General features: G+C 36.7%; 1 protein-coding gene across 1 annotated transcript; it reads right to left on the bottom strand.

Moving 5' to 3' along the window:
* Nucleotides 1-2617: 2617 nt before the first annotated feature.
* Nucleotides 2618-15747, bottom strand: notchl (notch receptor, like). Its single transcript, XM_051132286.1, has 11 exons — nucleotides 15483-15747; nucleotides 13708-13852; nucleotides 11033-11365; nucleotides 9396-9619; nucleotides 8490-8790; nucleotides 8253-8383; nucleotides 6472-6530; nucleotides 6181-6310; nucleotides 5539-5636; nucleotides 3663-3997; nucleotides 2618-3580 (listed from the first exon to the last, which is right to left on the bottom strand). The coding sequence occupies exons 1-11, from the start codon at nucleotides 15538-15540 to the stop codon at nucleotides 3064-3066; spliced, it is 2331 nt and encodes a 776-aa protein (XP_050988243.1). The 5' UTR covers nucleotides 15541-15747; the 3' UTR covers nucleotides 2618-3063.
* Between the last annotated feature and the right edge of the window lie 356 nt (nucleotides 15748-16103).

Here is a 16103-nt window from a genome sequence, read left to right as displayed (position 1 = left end):
CCAAAAATCCCATAGACTTACATTGACGGAATGTTCGAATGAGCCAACACTCTTCAAACTCCCAGAATCCCTTGAGGCTCAATCAAGCTTCCCTTCTATGTACTATTTCTAATCAATTTAGACTCATTTAAGCTTCCACTCTAATATTTCTAATCTATCTAGCTATCTAAATCATGCTAGTAACATGCTAATCATGTTAGCAACCAGCTAGTAACATGCTAACAACATGCTAATCATGTTAGCAACATGTTAGTAACTTGTTAATCATGCTAGCAACATGCTAATCGTGCTAACAACATGCTAGTAACTTGGTAATAATGCTAGCAACATGCTAGTTACATGCTAATTATGCTGGAAGCATGCTAACAACATGCTAGTAACATGCTAATCATGCTAGCAACATGCTAGTAACTTGCTAATCATGCCCGCAACATGCTAATCATGTTAGAAACATGTTAACAAAATGTTAGTAACATGCTAATTGTGTAAGCAACATGCTAGTAACATGCTAATCATGTTAGAAACATACTAATCATGCTACCAACATGCTAGTAACTTGCTAATCATGCCAGCAACATGGTAAGCATGTTAGAAACATGCTAACAAAATGTTAGTAACATGCTAATCATGTTAGAAACATGCTAGTAACATGCTAATCATGTTAGAAACATGCTAATCATGCTACCAACATGCTAGTAACTTGCTAATCATGCTAGCAACGTGCTAGTTACATGCTAATCATACTAGAAACATGCTAGTAACATGCTAATCAAGCTAACAACATGCTAGTAACTTGCTAATCATGCTAGCAGCATGTTAACCATGTTAAAAACATGCTAACAACATGCTAGTATAATGTTAATCGTGCTAGCAACATGCTAGTAACATGTTAACCATGTTAGAAACATGCTAGTAACATGTTAACCATGTTAGAAACATGTTAGTAACATGTTAGCCATGTTAGAAACATGCTAATAACACGTTAGCCATGTTAAAAACATGCTAGTAACATGCTAATCGTGCGTGAAACATGCTATCAACATGCTAATCAGGCTAGAAACATGCTAGTAAATTGCTAATTATGCTAACAACATTCTAGTAATTTGCTAATTATGCTATCAACATGCTAATCATGCTAACAACATTGTAATCAGCCTATAAAAATACAAGCAACAAGCTAACAACATGTTAAATCATGTAAGCAATGTGTTAAATGATGCTAGCTGCTTTCATACTTTTACAACTGCTTCAAACTTTCAGGCTAGGCTTTCTCAAGCCAACTTAAAGTATGTTCTCAAACTTTACTCATCTAGTTTATTCAGGTGTAATACTTCTTTCTGGAAAACTTTAGTGAACATTAGGGCTTATACAAGGTGCTTGAAGTACTTGAATTTGACTTCTTAAAATTTAAGGCCAGGAAAACCCTTGAAAATGGCAATTTTCCTGACAAGATGCTTAAAAGCTGCTTGAATTAAAGTATGAAGTAAGTGTTTGTTTCAGTCTTTTCACACAAAATAATTTGAGTGAGTCATTTATGCTGGAACCGCCCCGATTGATTCAAACTTGTGTGTCTTTATCTTGTCAATCATCTTGTCACAGTTAACACCTTCCACATTTAATTTAATTTAACTTCTTACCGTATTGGGGAGAAAAGAAGCACGTTGATCTGCCAGTCGCGGGTCTTTCATGAAGAAAACTCTGCTCATATTTTCTGCATAATGATGCATTTAAAAGTTAACGACCAAACGGATGATAATAAAACTTCACATTGCTGTTGCAGATGAAATGTAACACAGGTAACATTATTATTTTTACCAGGTTGAATGTTATTAGTAACTCATACCCTTTTTTCTAAACATCTTTATCTAACCGCCGGTCGCGGACATCCGCCATGTTTGTAGTTTTTTCAACGCGATTTGTAGTTCTGGGACGAATCCTCTGCCAAACCGCAATGAATTGTGGGGAATATTAGCCATTAGAGTGTGCACGGATCCACACTTCAAAAACCGACCTGAAATAGTAGACCATCCAGGGACTTTTGGCATACTCTTTTCAGCATACTATGCTTTGGGACACACTTATTGTAATCTCACATACTATTTAGGATGGATAGTGATGGACGAAATGGTGCTTTTTCGAAACTCTGAATCTTTTAAACCATTGTGTCGCAAAATGATTCACCGTTTCGAAGCGCTCAAATCGGATCGCGAATCATTCGATCAGGACTTCAAAGGGGGTTGGAGAATCATTTGATTTAGAAGGAACCATTTCGCGAATTGACTGATTCGCGATCCGCGCTCCGAATCCTGATCTGAATTGATGGTTCGCGAATCATTATTCAGATTTGAACTTTGGAGCGCGGATCGCAATTCATTAGATTCAGATTTGGACTTATGTGGGGGTTTGTGAATCAGTTGTTTCAGATCAACATTTCGGAGCGGGTTCGCAAATTTATATATGTTTTCTTACAGAAAATTAAGTCTATTTTAAGCATAATTAAGATTGTGATGCATTATTTTATGTTGCATTATTTGTATTATGATTTTTATTATGCATAACATTTGTCTGTTTACAGAAAAGCCTATTTTTAGCATAATAAAAAAACCACTGTACATACTGTAATATAATTACTATAATATACAATAATGATAATGTTACAGTAATTATTGTAATATATTAACAAGCAATTTCTTACACTACTACTGTAGTGCAAAAGGATTTTTTATTTGTATATTCTGTGACCTATTAAAGTAAATCCAACATTACAGTAAAGCAAAACATTCAACCATATAACAGTAGAGAGGAAATAAAGGAAAAAATATGTTTTATTGTCATAAAAAAGTCAAAATACAAAAAAACCCTAATCTTAATAGTTCTATATAGGCTTTATTTGTTTCATGCAAATATGAGTTGCTTTTGATTTTGGGGTGAGGACATGTTTTCCTGAGATTCCGCCAATAATATTACATAATCAGATTATTTCAATAGTCCATAAAATGACACACTGTAAACGAGAGTTTTGTGCATTTTTAGTCGTCTAATTTCTTTTCTCTGTATCTTCTCTCACAAGCTGCTTTGGATGGTGACGGGGGGCTCAATACTGATCCTTTCACCGATTTTAGAGTTGCAGTTCCTCATATTCTCTCTCTCAGAGTCCATCTGAGCTGCGCTGTGGCCGTTCCCTGTGGTTTTGCTCTCGAACTGGCTGGCCGCTTCTCTCGGGTGTGGCACAATCACTATTTCTACATGCTCATTGGCTATTTTTTCAGCTGCAGTTGCCACGGAGAGCTCTGGTTGGTTGCCACTGGAACGGCGGTTCAGTGCATGCTGGGTACAGGAGAACGAGCGTTGTCGAGGTGCGGGTTGTGGAGACAGGAAGTGAGGTGTTGCCGCTCGAGTAATGTTTTGGGTCATCTCCCTCTCCTCGTCTTCTGCCTCTGATGTCACTTCCTGGAGAGTGCTGATAGGTCGAGACGGGCGGCCGAGAATCCTGGGGCTGACCAGTGCCGTTGCTGATTGGTTGGGTGCTGGACGCCAGTTCTGGGGGGAGGAGCATTGCGTTCTTCCCATCTGCCAATCACTGTTGAGAACAAAACATGAGAGCATGCTGGTAAAATTGTATAAGATATTTGAGTGAAATAGTGAGCTGATAGCTGACTTACGTAGGTGGAGGTGTTGGGACCCCCCTTTGGCCGATGACCCCCGAAAACGAAGCACTTCGTCCAGGCAGACATGGAGGAGATGCGACCCAAGGAGAATAGACGTAAGTGCGATCGTCCCAGAGCACCTCAGTGGCGGGATCTAGAGGAACCGGTGCCCGGTGAACTCTGTGAGCCAATAGGAGCTCAAGGACCTGATGATGTAATCCATCTCGAGCCACATCCAGTGGCCGCCGCCCCTTGCAGTCACACAGATCTTGATTGGCCCCGTTGAGCAGCAGGAATCGTGCGGTGTCATAGCAACCGTGGAGAGCAGATAGAAACAAAGCCGTTTCACCCTAAAGAGAAAGATTTTTATTTCATTAGTATGTATAGTAATCTGTCTATCGATCTTGTTCTGTCATTTTATCTGTTGTTCTGTCTCTCATTCCATCCATCCATTGTTGATTTATTCTGTATCTATTTATCTGTCTGTCTATCTATCTATTGTTCGATTGTCCCGTCATTCTATCGTTTTGTCTGTCGGTGTATCCATCCATCTATCTATCTATCGTTCTGTCGTTCTATTGTTCTATCGTTCCGTCATTCTATCGTTTTGTCTGTCAGTGTATCCATCCATCATTCGTTCATTCTATCTATCTATTTATCATCTATCTATCATCGTTCCGTCAATCTATCGTTCTATCATTTTATCTATTGTTCTGTCTCTCATTCCATCCATCCACAGTTCATTCATTCTGTATCTATCTATCTATCTGTCGTTCTATCTATCGTTCTATTGTTCCGTCATTCTATCGTTTTGTCTGTCAGTGTATCCGTCCATCTATCTATCTATCTATCTATCTATCTATCTATCTATCTATCTGTCTGTCTGTCTATCTATCAGCTATGATTCTATTGTTCCATCATTCTATCATTTTGTCTGTCGTTCCATCCATCATTCATTCAATCTATCAATCTATTTATCTACCCATCTATCTATCTATCTATCTATCTACCGTTCTATCATTTTATCTATTGTTCTCTCTCTTTCCATCCATCCATCGTTCATTCATTCTGTATCTATGTATCTATCTATCTACCTATCTATCTATCTATCTCTGTCGTTCTATCTATCGTTCTATTGTTCCATCATTCTATAGTTTTGTCTGTCAGTGTATCCATCTATCTATCATTCGTTTCTATCTATCTATCTATCTATCAACTATCATTCTATTGTTCCGTCATTCTATCATTTTGTCTGTCAGTGTATCCATCCATCATTCGTTCATTCTATCTATCTATTTATCATCTATCTATCATCGTTCCGTCAATCTATCGTTCTATCATTTTATCTATTGTTCTGTCTCTCATTCCATCCATCCACAGTTCATTCATTCTGTATCTATCTATCTATCTATCTATTGTTCCGTCATTCTATCGTTTTGTCTGTCAGTGTATCCGTCCATCTATCTATCTATCTATCTATCTATCTATCTATCTATCTATCTATCTATCTGTCTGTCTATCTATCAGCTATGATTCTATTGTTCCATCATTCTATCATTTTGTCTGTCATTCCATCCATCCATCCATCATTCATTCACTCTATCTATCTATCTATCTATCTATCTATCTGTCTGTCTGTCTGTCTGTCTATCCATCATTCCATCCATCCATGAATTAATCTATCTATCCATCCATTGTTCATTCATTAGTTTGTTCTACCTGTTTACTAGTTAAAAATTGCATTAATTAACTGTATTAATTGCATTAATGTCCTAAATTGAAATTCTAATAATATTCTGTTGTATCCTGTTTGCTACCCCAGTTCAAATTCGGAATGCAGCTTAACCCTGGTTTATACATTTGGTTATACAAAAGGTTGACTTTTCTTTACCTTATGGTCCTGTATGTCCACTGCAGCACCGTAGCGAATGAGGGTCCGTGTCAATGGGAGGTGGTTTACTGAGCATGCCCAGTGGAGGGCAGATCTCCCTGGATGAAGAGAATAAGAGAGAGAGACAGACAGAGAGAGAAGAGATGCAAGAAGGAATTGATAACAAAGAGGACAAGGGTGATCAGGAAATGGCGTGTTGTAGCACACAGAGGGGTCACACAGTAGTGGACGAAGCCAAAAAATGACATGACAGCATCCAGGAATGTGTTATGGAAAGGGAAAACAGGAAGCCAACCATCAGGACAATATAAGAGGGAAATTTTAGAGAGAGAGAAACAGAGGCATGGATGGTTAATACATTATTTCCACATTGACCGGGCGCTACAGCACATTAACTCTGTTCTGAATCAGACGTGTTTATCAGGGGTGCTGGAGTGACGTGAGGGAAGCAGAAGGAGACGGTGGACGGCAGTGGGGAGTTCAGGACAGGACAGAGACAGTGACAAAGACAAAATCAGAAAGGGCAAAACACATTACTCCCCAACTGCAAAGGAAACAAAAACTATTCCTGTAATGTATTCTTGAAGACCACATTGATTGAAGAGACTCGTTTCACATGCAAGGGGTTAATGGAGCTCTTACCCGTGTGGTCGGTGTTGTTGACCGGCACTCCGGCTCTCAGGAGTTCCAAAACCACTCGGTCAAGCCCGCTTCTGACAGCTCGGATCAGCACGACCGAGCCGTCCGGGCCACACCACTGCACTGGAGCGGTCTGAGAGATGACAGCACAAGAGATTAACTCTACAGAGAGAATTTTTCAAATGCACAATAATGCAGCAAATCCAGAATTCTTTCTAATAGCATGCATTATGAGAGTTGCAGAATAAGTTATTATTAATATGTTAAAATATTGTTAAAATTAAATAAACTCACATTTCTTGGCGGTTTTTGAGGTGTAGGGACAGCGTTTCTTTCCCATCCTCTAGGGGGAGCTAAAGGTATAATAACAGAGAAACACAACTGAGTTGAAGTACAGTAGCTGTGTCCCATTTCTCCTCCTACCTGAGCTAAACAGTATGCAAGATTAGAATTAGCACTTTCTCTATTCATGATGCATTTAAAATGATATGCAAATGTTATTCAGATGCACATGATTTTCAAAGGTTATGTTGGGGGAGTAAATCTTATTAGAAAAAACACATTTGAGTTTGTTTACATGCATCTGTTCAACTTATACTTCTGCATGTGCACAAGAAATTTGTCAATGCTCACGGAAACTCTCAAGTGTGTATGAGAAACTATTGCATGCTCACAAGAAACATTCACATATGTACGAGCAACTTTTGCGTGCTAATGAGAAACTACTGCATGTGCATGAGAAACATTCCCATGTTCACCACTGTATGTGCACAAGAAACTTTTGCGTGCTTTCGAGAAAGTATTGTACGCTCATGAGAAACTACTGCATGTGCACAAAAAAACCTTTGCATGCTCATGAGAAACTACTGCATGTGCATGAGAACCTTTCGCATGTTCACCAGAAACTACTGCATGCGCACAAGAAACTGTTGCACGCTCACAAGAAAGTATTGCACGCTCATGAGAAACTACTGCATGCGTACGAGAAATTATTGCATGCTCACAAGAAACTTTTGCGTGCTCACAATAAAGTATTGCATGCTCATGAGAAGCTACTCCATGTGCACGAGAAACTGTTGCATGCTCATGAAAAACTTTTGCGTGCTCACAAGAAAGTATTGCACGCTCATGAAACTACTGCATGTGCACAAAAACCTTTTTTGCATGCTCACGAGAAACTATTGTGTGTTCACAAGAAAGTATTGCACGCTCATGAGAAACTCACAATTGCATTTATGCTCACAATAAAGTTTTCCATGCGTGTGAGAAACTTTCATGTGCTCACGAGAAACTTTTGCGTGCACACAATAAACTTTTGCATACGCACCAGAAACTATTGCTTGCTCACAAGAAACTTTTGTGTGCTTCCAAGAAACTTTCACCTGTGTGCAAGAAACTATTGCTCATGAGTGCATGCTCATGGGAAACTTTTGTGTGTGCATGAGAAACTATTGCTTATTCACAAGAAACTTTCTCGTGTACACAAAAACTTTCACGTGCTCACGATTGCACGCTCAAGAGACACTTTCATGTGCTTTTGAGAAACTATTGCATGCACGAGATTTTTTTACGTGCTCATGAGAAACTTTTGCATGCTCTTGAGAAATTATTGTGTATTCACGCGAGCGCAAAACTTTTGTATGCTCACGATTGCATGCTCACAAGAAACTTTCACATGCGCAAGAAAAACTTTCACATGCTCACGATTGCAAACTCACAAAAAACCTTTGCATGCACATGAGAAACTTTTGCATGCTCACAAGAAACTTTTGCGTTTAATCTACAAAAGTAAAAAGTATTATAGGCTGTATTGCCCTATTGAAATCCAATTCTATTACATGCTCATGAAAAACTATTGCGTGAGAGTTTCTCGTGAGCATGCCAAAGTCTGTCTATTTTTATTTTTGCAAAGGTCCCTTTAGGGCTCCTTAGAAATAAGGTCTAAAATTACTAAAAAAAAACCTTAAAAAACCCTTAAACCCCTCCTTTTTTTGCTTGCCATTTTAGAGCAAATACATAAATAATACTGAAAATATATGAATATGTGAAGTGGCTGCAGTCAGTTCAGGTCTCACCCAGCATGCGTGGCTGGTTGAAGTGTTTTTGGTCTGGTGATCTGTGGTCACAGATGGTCTTGTTGATGTCCTCCATTGAGCTCTGGGTCACATCGGTGTCACTTCCGATGTCCAGTTCCTTCCTCAGGGGTCTATAAAGAGCGTAAAGGACACAGACAATTCCTCGCCATTAGCGTGGTTTCCTCACTCACAGTATGAAAACTCTTCAAAGACCCTTGAGTTCCTTTGAACACTTACCGCATACGGATCGCATCCTCACCGAGGGGCTCCTTGCGTCTTTTTCCTGAGTCTTTTCCTTTCTTGTTTTTCTTCATCCCATTTTTGTCTTTATCTCTTCCTGATCTGCTTCTTTTCTCCTCAGAGCGGCGGGTCCAGGCCTTGCTGCCGTTATTGCTATCGGTCACCGTGGATCTGTGACGCACTCGCTCTCCTCCTCGTCTCTGTCTTCTTTTCTTTAACCACAGGAACACCACCGTAATGAGCATGACAGCAGCCACACCGAGTCCCGTCGCCACACCGACCACAGGCCACATCCAGGCTTTATGAATTAAAACGTGAGATTTAGCATCTCAGTAATGCTCTTAATTAAAAGTATTAATACATCCTAATATTAAAGGGGTCATCGGATGCAAATTTCACTTTTACATGTTGTTTGAACATTAATGTGTGTTGGCAGTGTATGTACAAATCTACCCTATAATGATAAAAATCCATGAAGTGGTTTTTAATTAACCTGTAAAAATAATTTTCAAATCTAGCCATTCGCCACACCGACAGAGGCCGCTCCCACGGTAGTTGATTGACATGAGCATTTTACCTCAGACCCGCCCTAAATCAGCTGTAACAGTCCCATTTTGCAGAGCTGATTTTGACAAGGTAAAAAGGGTGTTGTTTTACACAACCATTGAGAATTTTTAACCAAAGTATATAATAGACTTTTCAATAAGACCCTAAAGAATCATATCAACTGGAGAATGGGCATCCGTTGACCCCTTCAAACATTTTTGCAGGAAAAATAACAGCATACTGGTTTGAAACTACAATAATAAGTAAATAATAATAAAATTCACATTTTGCATAAGGTACTTCTGCAAGTGTCTGAATAGTATGGCTATGTTTTGGTAAAGTACAACGAAAACACACCGTTGCCCTCCTCTATTAGCAGTTTCACCTCCTCTCTGGTTCCTATTTCCTCATCAAATCCCTGTACACTGATCACAGCCGCCTGGATCTCTGGGATCATGGGAAATGAGGCATGATTCTGTGCCAGGATGGCACGTAGGAAGTGTGCAGCCTCGATGGCATAGTGGAAACAGGTGTCTCTCCTGTTGCAGGGTCTGTTATCCAGCTGCAGGAATAACACTGACCTGTAATACAAAAAATGCACATGCAGTCAGCATACGTTTGGAAAACAGACTACTGATTACAGGAAAACAGATAATACTCACAATCTTATATAAAAGTAAAACAAAATGGCCTTAAAATCAAACATGAAGTGCATGAATTCAGATTAGCCAATCAATAATTCTTTTTTATTTTTTTAAATAGTTAATTTATATTATGAGTAATTTTGGTGCAAAAAAGCTTTGATTAACATACACTTTAAAACAATAAAATAAAATTTCAGGCATAATAGCAATAACAGCCTAATTCGTAAGCTCAGAGAGTTGGTGGAAATAGCTGTGTGATAAAATAAAATAAAATAATAAAATAAAAACTTGTAATGTAGAATACAGCCTCTTTAAATTATTTGTTACATTATTTTTAGGTATATGTTCAGGTTTTTTTTGTTTTTTACACTTTATTTATATTATGAATTACATTATACAATACTATAAAATAAAAAAAGTTTGAAATGTAGAATATGGCCTACATTATGAGTATTTTTGGTGAATAACCCCTTGATTAACATGGACTATGGAAATAAAATAACATAAAATAAAACTTAAAATATAGAATATGGCATATTTAAATAATTTGTTTTACATTATTTTTAGATATATTTTTCTTTTTTTACAGTTTATTTATATTATGAGTATTTCTGATACATAAACCCTTGTTTAACATGGACTAATATAAAATAATAAATAAAATAAAATAAAATAAATGTAAAAGCTTTAAATGTAGAATATGGCTTTTTAAACTTACAAATATTTATTGTTACATTTGTTTATAGGTATGTTTTTAGGGGTTGATTTTTAGTTTATTTACATTATAAGTATTTTTGGTGCACAACCCCTTGATTAATATAGACTATAAAAATTAAGTAAAATAAAATAAAATAAACTTGAAATGTAGAATATGGCCTCTTTAAATTATTTTACATTATTTTTAGGTATACTTTTCTCTTTTTTTTTTTTACAGTTTATTTATGAGTATTTCTGATACAAAAACCCTTCATTAACATGGACTAAAATAAAATAAAATAAAATAAATTTAAAAGCTTGAAATGTAGAATATGGCCTTTTTAGACTTAAAAATATTTATTTTTTACATTATTTTATAGGTATATTTTTAGGGGTTTATTTATAGTTAATTTACATTATGAGTATTTTTGGTGTATATGGATTAACATGGACTACAAAAACAAAGTAAAATACAATATAATTTATATTTTTTATGCATAAACATAGACTGTAATAAAATAAAATAAATTTAAATATAAGCTTGAAATGTAGAACTTGGCCTCTTTAAATGAAATAATTTCAAAATAAAATAAAATAAAAGCTTTAAATGTAGAATATGGCATTTTTTTTAAACTGAAAACATGTATCACTAACCCATTGCTGTCATAGGATGGCGTTTGGGCGTGCAGCTCAACAAGCTGTTGGGTGTCCATTGTAAGTAAGTCTGCGGTGAGCTGGAGAGGTGCCATCCCTCTGAGTTTGACGCTGGTCTGCAGGACAGTGCTTAAGGGCCATAAAAGAGAGGTATTCTGGATCTGACCCCTCTGGAACGGGATTCTAGTGTGCAGTATGAGGCTTCCTTTGGCCCAACTGGGGTGCTGATTTTTGTGGCAGTCTGAGCCGTCCCATCCACAGGGGGCGGTGTGGCAGCCCTGGTCGCAGTGGCCATTGTCATAATGATTTCGGCAGTATTGAATATGCCCTGAACTGAGAAAACAAAACATTTGACATCAAGCATGCATATAATGAATTATAAACATTCATACTGCATTGCAATGAACTCATATAACAACTTTGATTTTTACTTTATGCATGTAGTTTGATATATTATAACTATGGTTACAATTATTCATAACAAATAAATCATTCTTCATAGAGTTTTCTAGGGAAGTTACTAAAGAGTTTTCTTTTCGTTATTGTACTTACTGTAAGTAGGCCTACATTTCTCTAGTAGGCCTATCGTTGTATTTTTTTTTTTTTAAGAAAGGTTTACTTTTACTTCACTACATTCCAAAGCATAACTCGTACTTGTTACTCCACTACTTACTTAAAAACATGTTGTTCCTCGTTATTTTGAACTGGAGAACTTGTCACTAGCTCCGAGACTCGATAGCGGTGTCCGATTCGCGAGCGAGTTGATTCTTTTGAACGAACCTGTTGAATCGGTTCGCAAATCGCACTGTTTTACTTTACTACATTCCAAAGCAAAAATCGTACTTTTTACTCCACTACATTTCTTAAAAACACGTCGTTCCTCGTTATTTTAAAATGGAGAAATCGTCACCCACACCGAGACTCGATAGCGGTGTCCGATTCGCGAGCGAGTTGATTCTTTTGAACGAACCTGTTGAATCGGTTCGCAAATCGCACTGTTTTACTTTACTACATTCCAAAGCAAAAATCGTACTTTTTACTCCACTACATTTCTTAAAAACACGTCGTTCCTCGTTATTTTAAAATGGAGAAATCGTCACCCACACCGAGACTCGATAGCGGTGTCCGATTCGCGAGTGAGTTGATTCTTTTGAACGAACCTATTGAATCGGTTCGCAAATCGCACTTTTTTACTTCACTACATTCCAAAGTAAAAATCGTACTTTTCACTCCACTACATTTCTTAAAAACACGTCGTTCCTCGTTATTTTGAACTGGAGAAATCGTCACCAGCTCCGAAACTCGATAGCGGTGTCCGATTCGCGAGCGAGTTGATTCTTTTGAAGTACCTGTTAAATCGGATCGCAAATCGCACTCTTCACTACATTCCAAAGCAGAAATTGGACTTTTTACTCCAGTACATTTCTTAAAAACACGTCATTCCTCGTTGTTTTAAAATGGAGAAATCGTCACCCACACCGAGACTCGATAGCGGTGTCCGATTCGCGAACGAGTTGACTCTTTTGAACGAACCTGTTTAATCGGTTCGCAAATCGCACTGTTTTACTTCACTACGTTAAAAAGATAAATCGTACTTTTTACTCCACTACATTTCTTAAAAACACATCATTCCTCGTTAACTGAACTGGAGAAATCGTGTCCAGCTCCGAGACTCGATAGCGGTGTCCGATTCGCGAGCGAGTTGATTCTTTTGAACAAACCTGTTAAATCGGATCGCAAATCGCACTGTTTTACCTCCTTAAATTAAAAGCATAAATCGTACTGTTTACTCCACTACATTTTTGTTTTTTAAAACACGCCATTCCTCATTATTTTGAAATGGAGAAATCGCCACCTGCTCCGAGACTCGATAGCGGTGTCCGATTCGCGAGCGAGTTGATTCTTATTAATGAACCTGTTAAATCATTTCGCAAATCGCAATGATTTACTTCACTACATTCCAAAGAATAAATCGTACTTTTTACTGCACTACATTTCTTAAAAACACGCCGTTCCCGGTATTTTGAAATGGAGAAATTCTTAACGGTACCTCTCTGAGACGCGGTCGCGATGTCCGATTCGTGAGCGACTTTATTCTTTTGAATGAACCTGTTGACTCGGTTCACAAATCAAATCGAACGATTCATTCTCGAATTGAACTAATAGGATTACAACTGTTCTCGAGTCAATAATGACTCGCTGATTCTAATGATCCGGCCAGAGCGAGTCTTCAGTTAACGAGTCAGTGAATTCACAAGTCTGATTCATCAGATCTCTATTTATGACCGTATCACTGTCTCAATGGGATAAGTTTTCCTAATTTTTAAATACTATATGTTATATATTTATTTTTATTTTTACATGACGTTGATATTTTATAATGTTTATTATGGAAATGTAATTAATATGTCAACGCATTTAATGATTTTGAGCGGTAGAATTATAATATATCTAAAATGAAATTACAAAATATACATTCATAGATCAGTACTTTATACTTTTACTCGAGTAAAATTGAAAAGAAGTACTAATATTTTTTCTAGAATAATATTTTGTTAGATATCTGTACTTTGTCCACAACTGGAGTTACTTCTCCTGTTATTTATTTATTTATTTATATTTTTTTTAATTATTTTTTTTATGTGATATTAGCATGTGCTATGCTGCTTTCTTACATGCAGGTGCCTTTGTCTTTAAGGCAGTCAAATCCATCTCTCAGACATTCAGACTTGGAGCACTCCTCATCACATACTCCATTCCCAAACTTGGCCTGGCACCTTTTTCCTTCCCTACAGCTGCTGTATGGATCACTAGGGGAGGCTTTTAGGGAAAGCAAAAGTAGGTATGATTATCATGTCATAGAAACGAGTAGAACACGTATCAATGTCAAGCATGTTTTTGAGCTATTAAAGGGCCCACATAACTAAAGATATTCAGCATCATCCTGGCTGGAGGGGGCGGGGCCTTGACCTGAATTCAGGAAACAGGAAACGAGGGGCATGACACAAACAGGAAGTTTCCAGAAGAGACGAACAGCAACAGGAAATGGGGTGGAATGGGAGTGGATGAAGACTGAAGGGCATTACTGTAGCGATGAGGGATGGAATAGAGAGGGACAATGGCTTTGACAGGTGTGTGAAAGCAAAATCAAGCCATAAAAGCTGAACAATAGAAGAGAATTCTGTACAGCAAAACACAGAAAGTTCAACTGGTTTACTTTTAAATTGTATATACACTACCACAGTAAGATTTTTAATGTTTTTTTTTGTTAAAGAAGTCTCTTCTGCTCACCAAGCATGCATTTATTTGATCCAAAGTACAGCAAAAACAGTAAAAATGTTACATTTCTAAACTATTTTAAATAATTTGTATATATTTCAAAATGTAATTTATTCCTGTGACAAAAGCTGAATTCTCAGCATTACTCCAGTCTTCAGAGTCACATGATCCTTCAGAAATCATTCTAATATTCTGATTTGCTGTTCAAGAAACATTTATTATTGTTATCAATATTTAAACACTACAGAGTGGAATTCTTTGATGAATCGAAAGATCCAAAGATCAGCATTTATCTGCAGTAAAAATCTTTTGAAACAATATATATTGTACCATTCAAAAGGAGTCAGTATCATTTTTTTGGAAACAAATGATAGAAATTAATACTTTTTATTTAGCAAGGATGCTTTAAATTGATCAAAAGTGATTATAAAGGCATTTCTAATGTTACAAAAGAATTCTGTTTTAGATAAATGCTGTTCATCTGAACTTCCTATTCATCAAATAAACCTGAAAAAAATCTACTCAGCTGTTTTCAACATAATAATAATAATAATAAATGTTTTTTGAGCAGCAAATCAGAATATTATAATGATTTCTGAAGGATCATGTGACTGAAGTAATGATTCTAAAAATTCAGCTTTAAAATCACAGGAATAAATTACATTTTAAAATATATTCAAATAGAAAACAGTTATTTTAAATAATAAAAATATTTCAAAATGTTACTGTTTTTGCTGTATATTGAAACAAATAAATCCAGGCTTGGTGAGCAGAAGAGACTTCTTTAAAAAACATTAAAAATCCTTTGACTGGTAGTGTATTTTACATAGTTGACAATATCACAAAAAACTTTTTATTTAAAAAATATTACAGATTTTTACAAAATAGTATAAACTAATTAAAATAATTAATTTGTTTTTGTATGTTAATGTGTAATTTAATAAATATTTTTTAAACAATGTAATAAATATTATTACTAATATAACTTTTTACAAAGTTCCTTCAAATTCAGGTTAAATTTTACATTTATTAAGTTATAAAAACAAGTTATATACTATTCCTCTCTCATTTGCAGCTATAATAAGTAGGTCATTAGAAGACCAGCAATCATCTGTGTCCATCTATTCATTCATCCATCACTTCTATCCACAGGAAACTGAATTTGACTCACCTTGAGATAATTTGCACAGAGTCCATAAGATGATAGATAGTCTTACAGTCAGGTGCATGTCTGAACACACAGACGAGTCAGGAGTTAGTCAGGTTCCTCTTTGATGCAACACTACAACCCCTCGAGTATGAATCACCAAGACCAAGAACTGGTGTCTTCTCATTTGAGGGAGTCTTGGATGGTTTCTTTAGATGGATGCAGCATCAGTCCAGTAATACTGTGTGAGGCATGTGAACGTTCATGTCTACACCCTCACCAGCTCCCTCCCCGAATTTGTCCCTCATTCTTTTTCAAAACCACGGCGGATATCTGGACGACTTCCTGCCACTGTGTGGAAAAGAATAGGAGCGAGTGTGTGTGTGTGAATTTGAAAGGTCGTTATTATCGCAGGAGTTTGACCTGTTTATGAATTATTTTTCTGCATGAATTGTGTTGAAGGAAATTTGACAGGACAATTGAACAATACCACACAAAAAACCTTCACTTCCTTGTGTTCAAACCAGACTTAATATCTCATTTTTATATGCCTGCTAAAAGTCTTACACATTTGTGTTGCTTTTTCTCATTATATTCACTTGAAGATAGATATATACACTACTGTTCAAAAGTCTTGGGTCAGTA

This window comes from Labeo rohita, chromosome 16 (genome assembly GCF_022985175.1).
Source record: "Labeo rohita strain BAU-BD-2019 chromosome 16, IGBB_LRoh.1.0, whole genome shotgun sequence".
Taxonomy (NCBI): Eukaryota; Metazoa; Chordata; class Actinopteri; order Cypriniformes; family Cyprinidae; genus Labeo; species Labeo rohita.
The sequence above is the reverse complement of the archived record's forward strand: the minus strand, read 5'-3'. Positions and strand labels throughout refer to the sequence as shown.

Coding starts and splice junctions, on each gene's coding strand:
- notchl (XM_051132286.1), bottom strand. CDS start 15,540: ATGCACCTGACTGTAAGACTATCTATCATCTTATGGACTCTGTGCAAA. Junction 6,311..6,471: donor CTCAAAAACCGCCAAGAAAT/GTGAGTTTATTT, acceptor GTCATCTCTCAG/ACCGCTCCAGTGCAGTGGTG. Junction 3,581..3,662: donor GTCCCAACACCTCCACCTAC/GTAAGTCAGCTA, acceptor TGTTCTCAACAG/TGATTGGCAGATGGGAAGAA.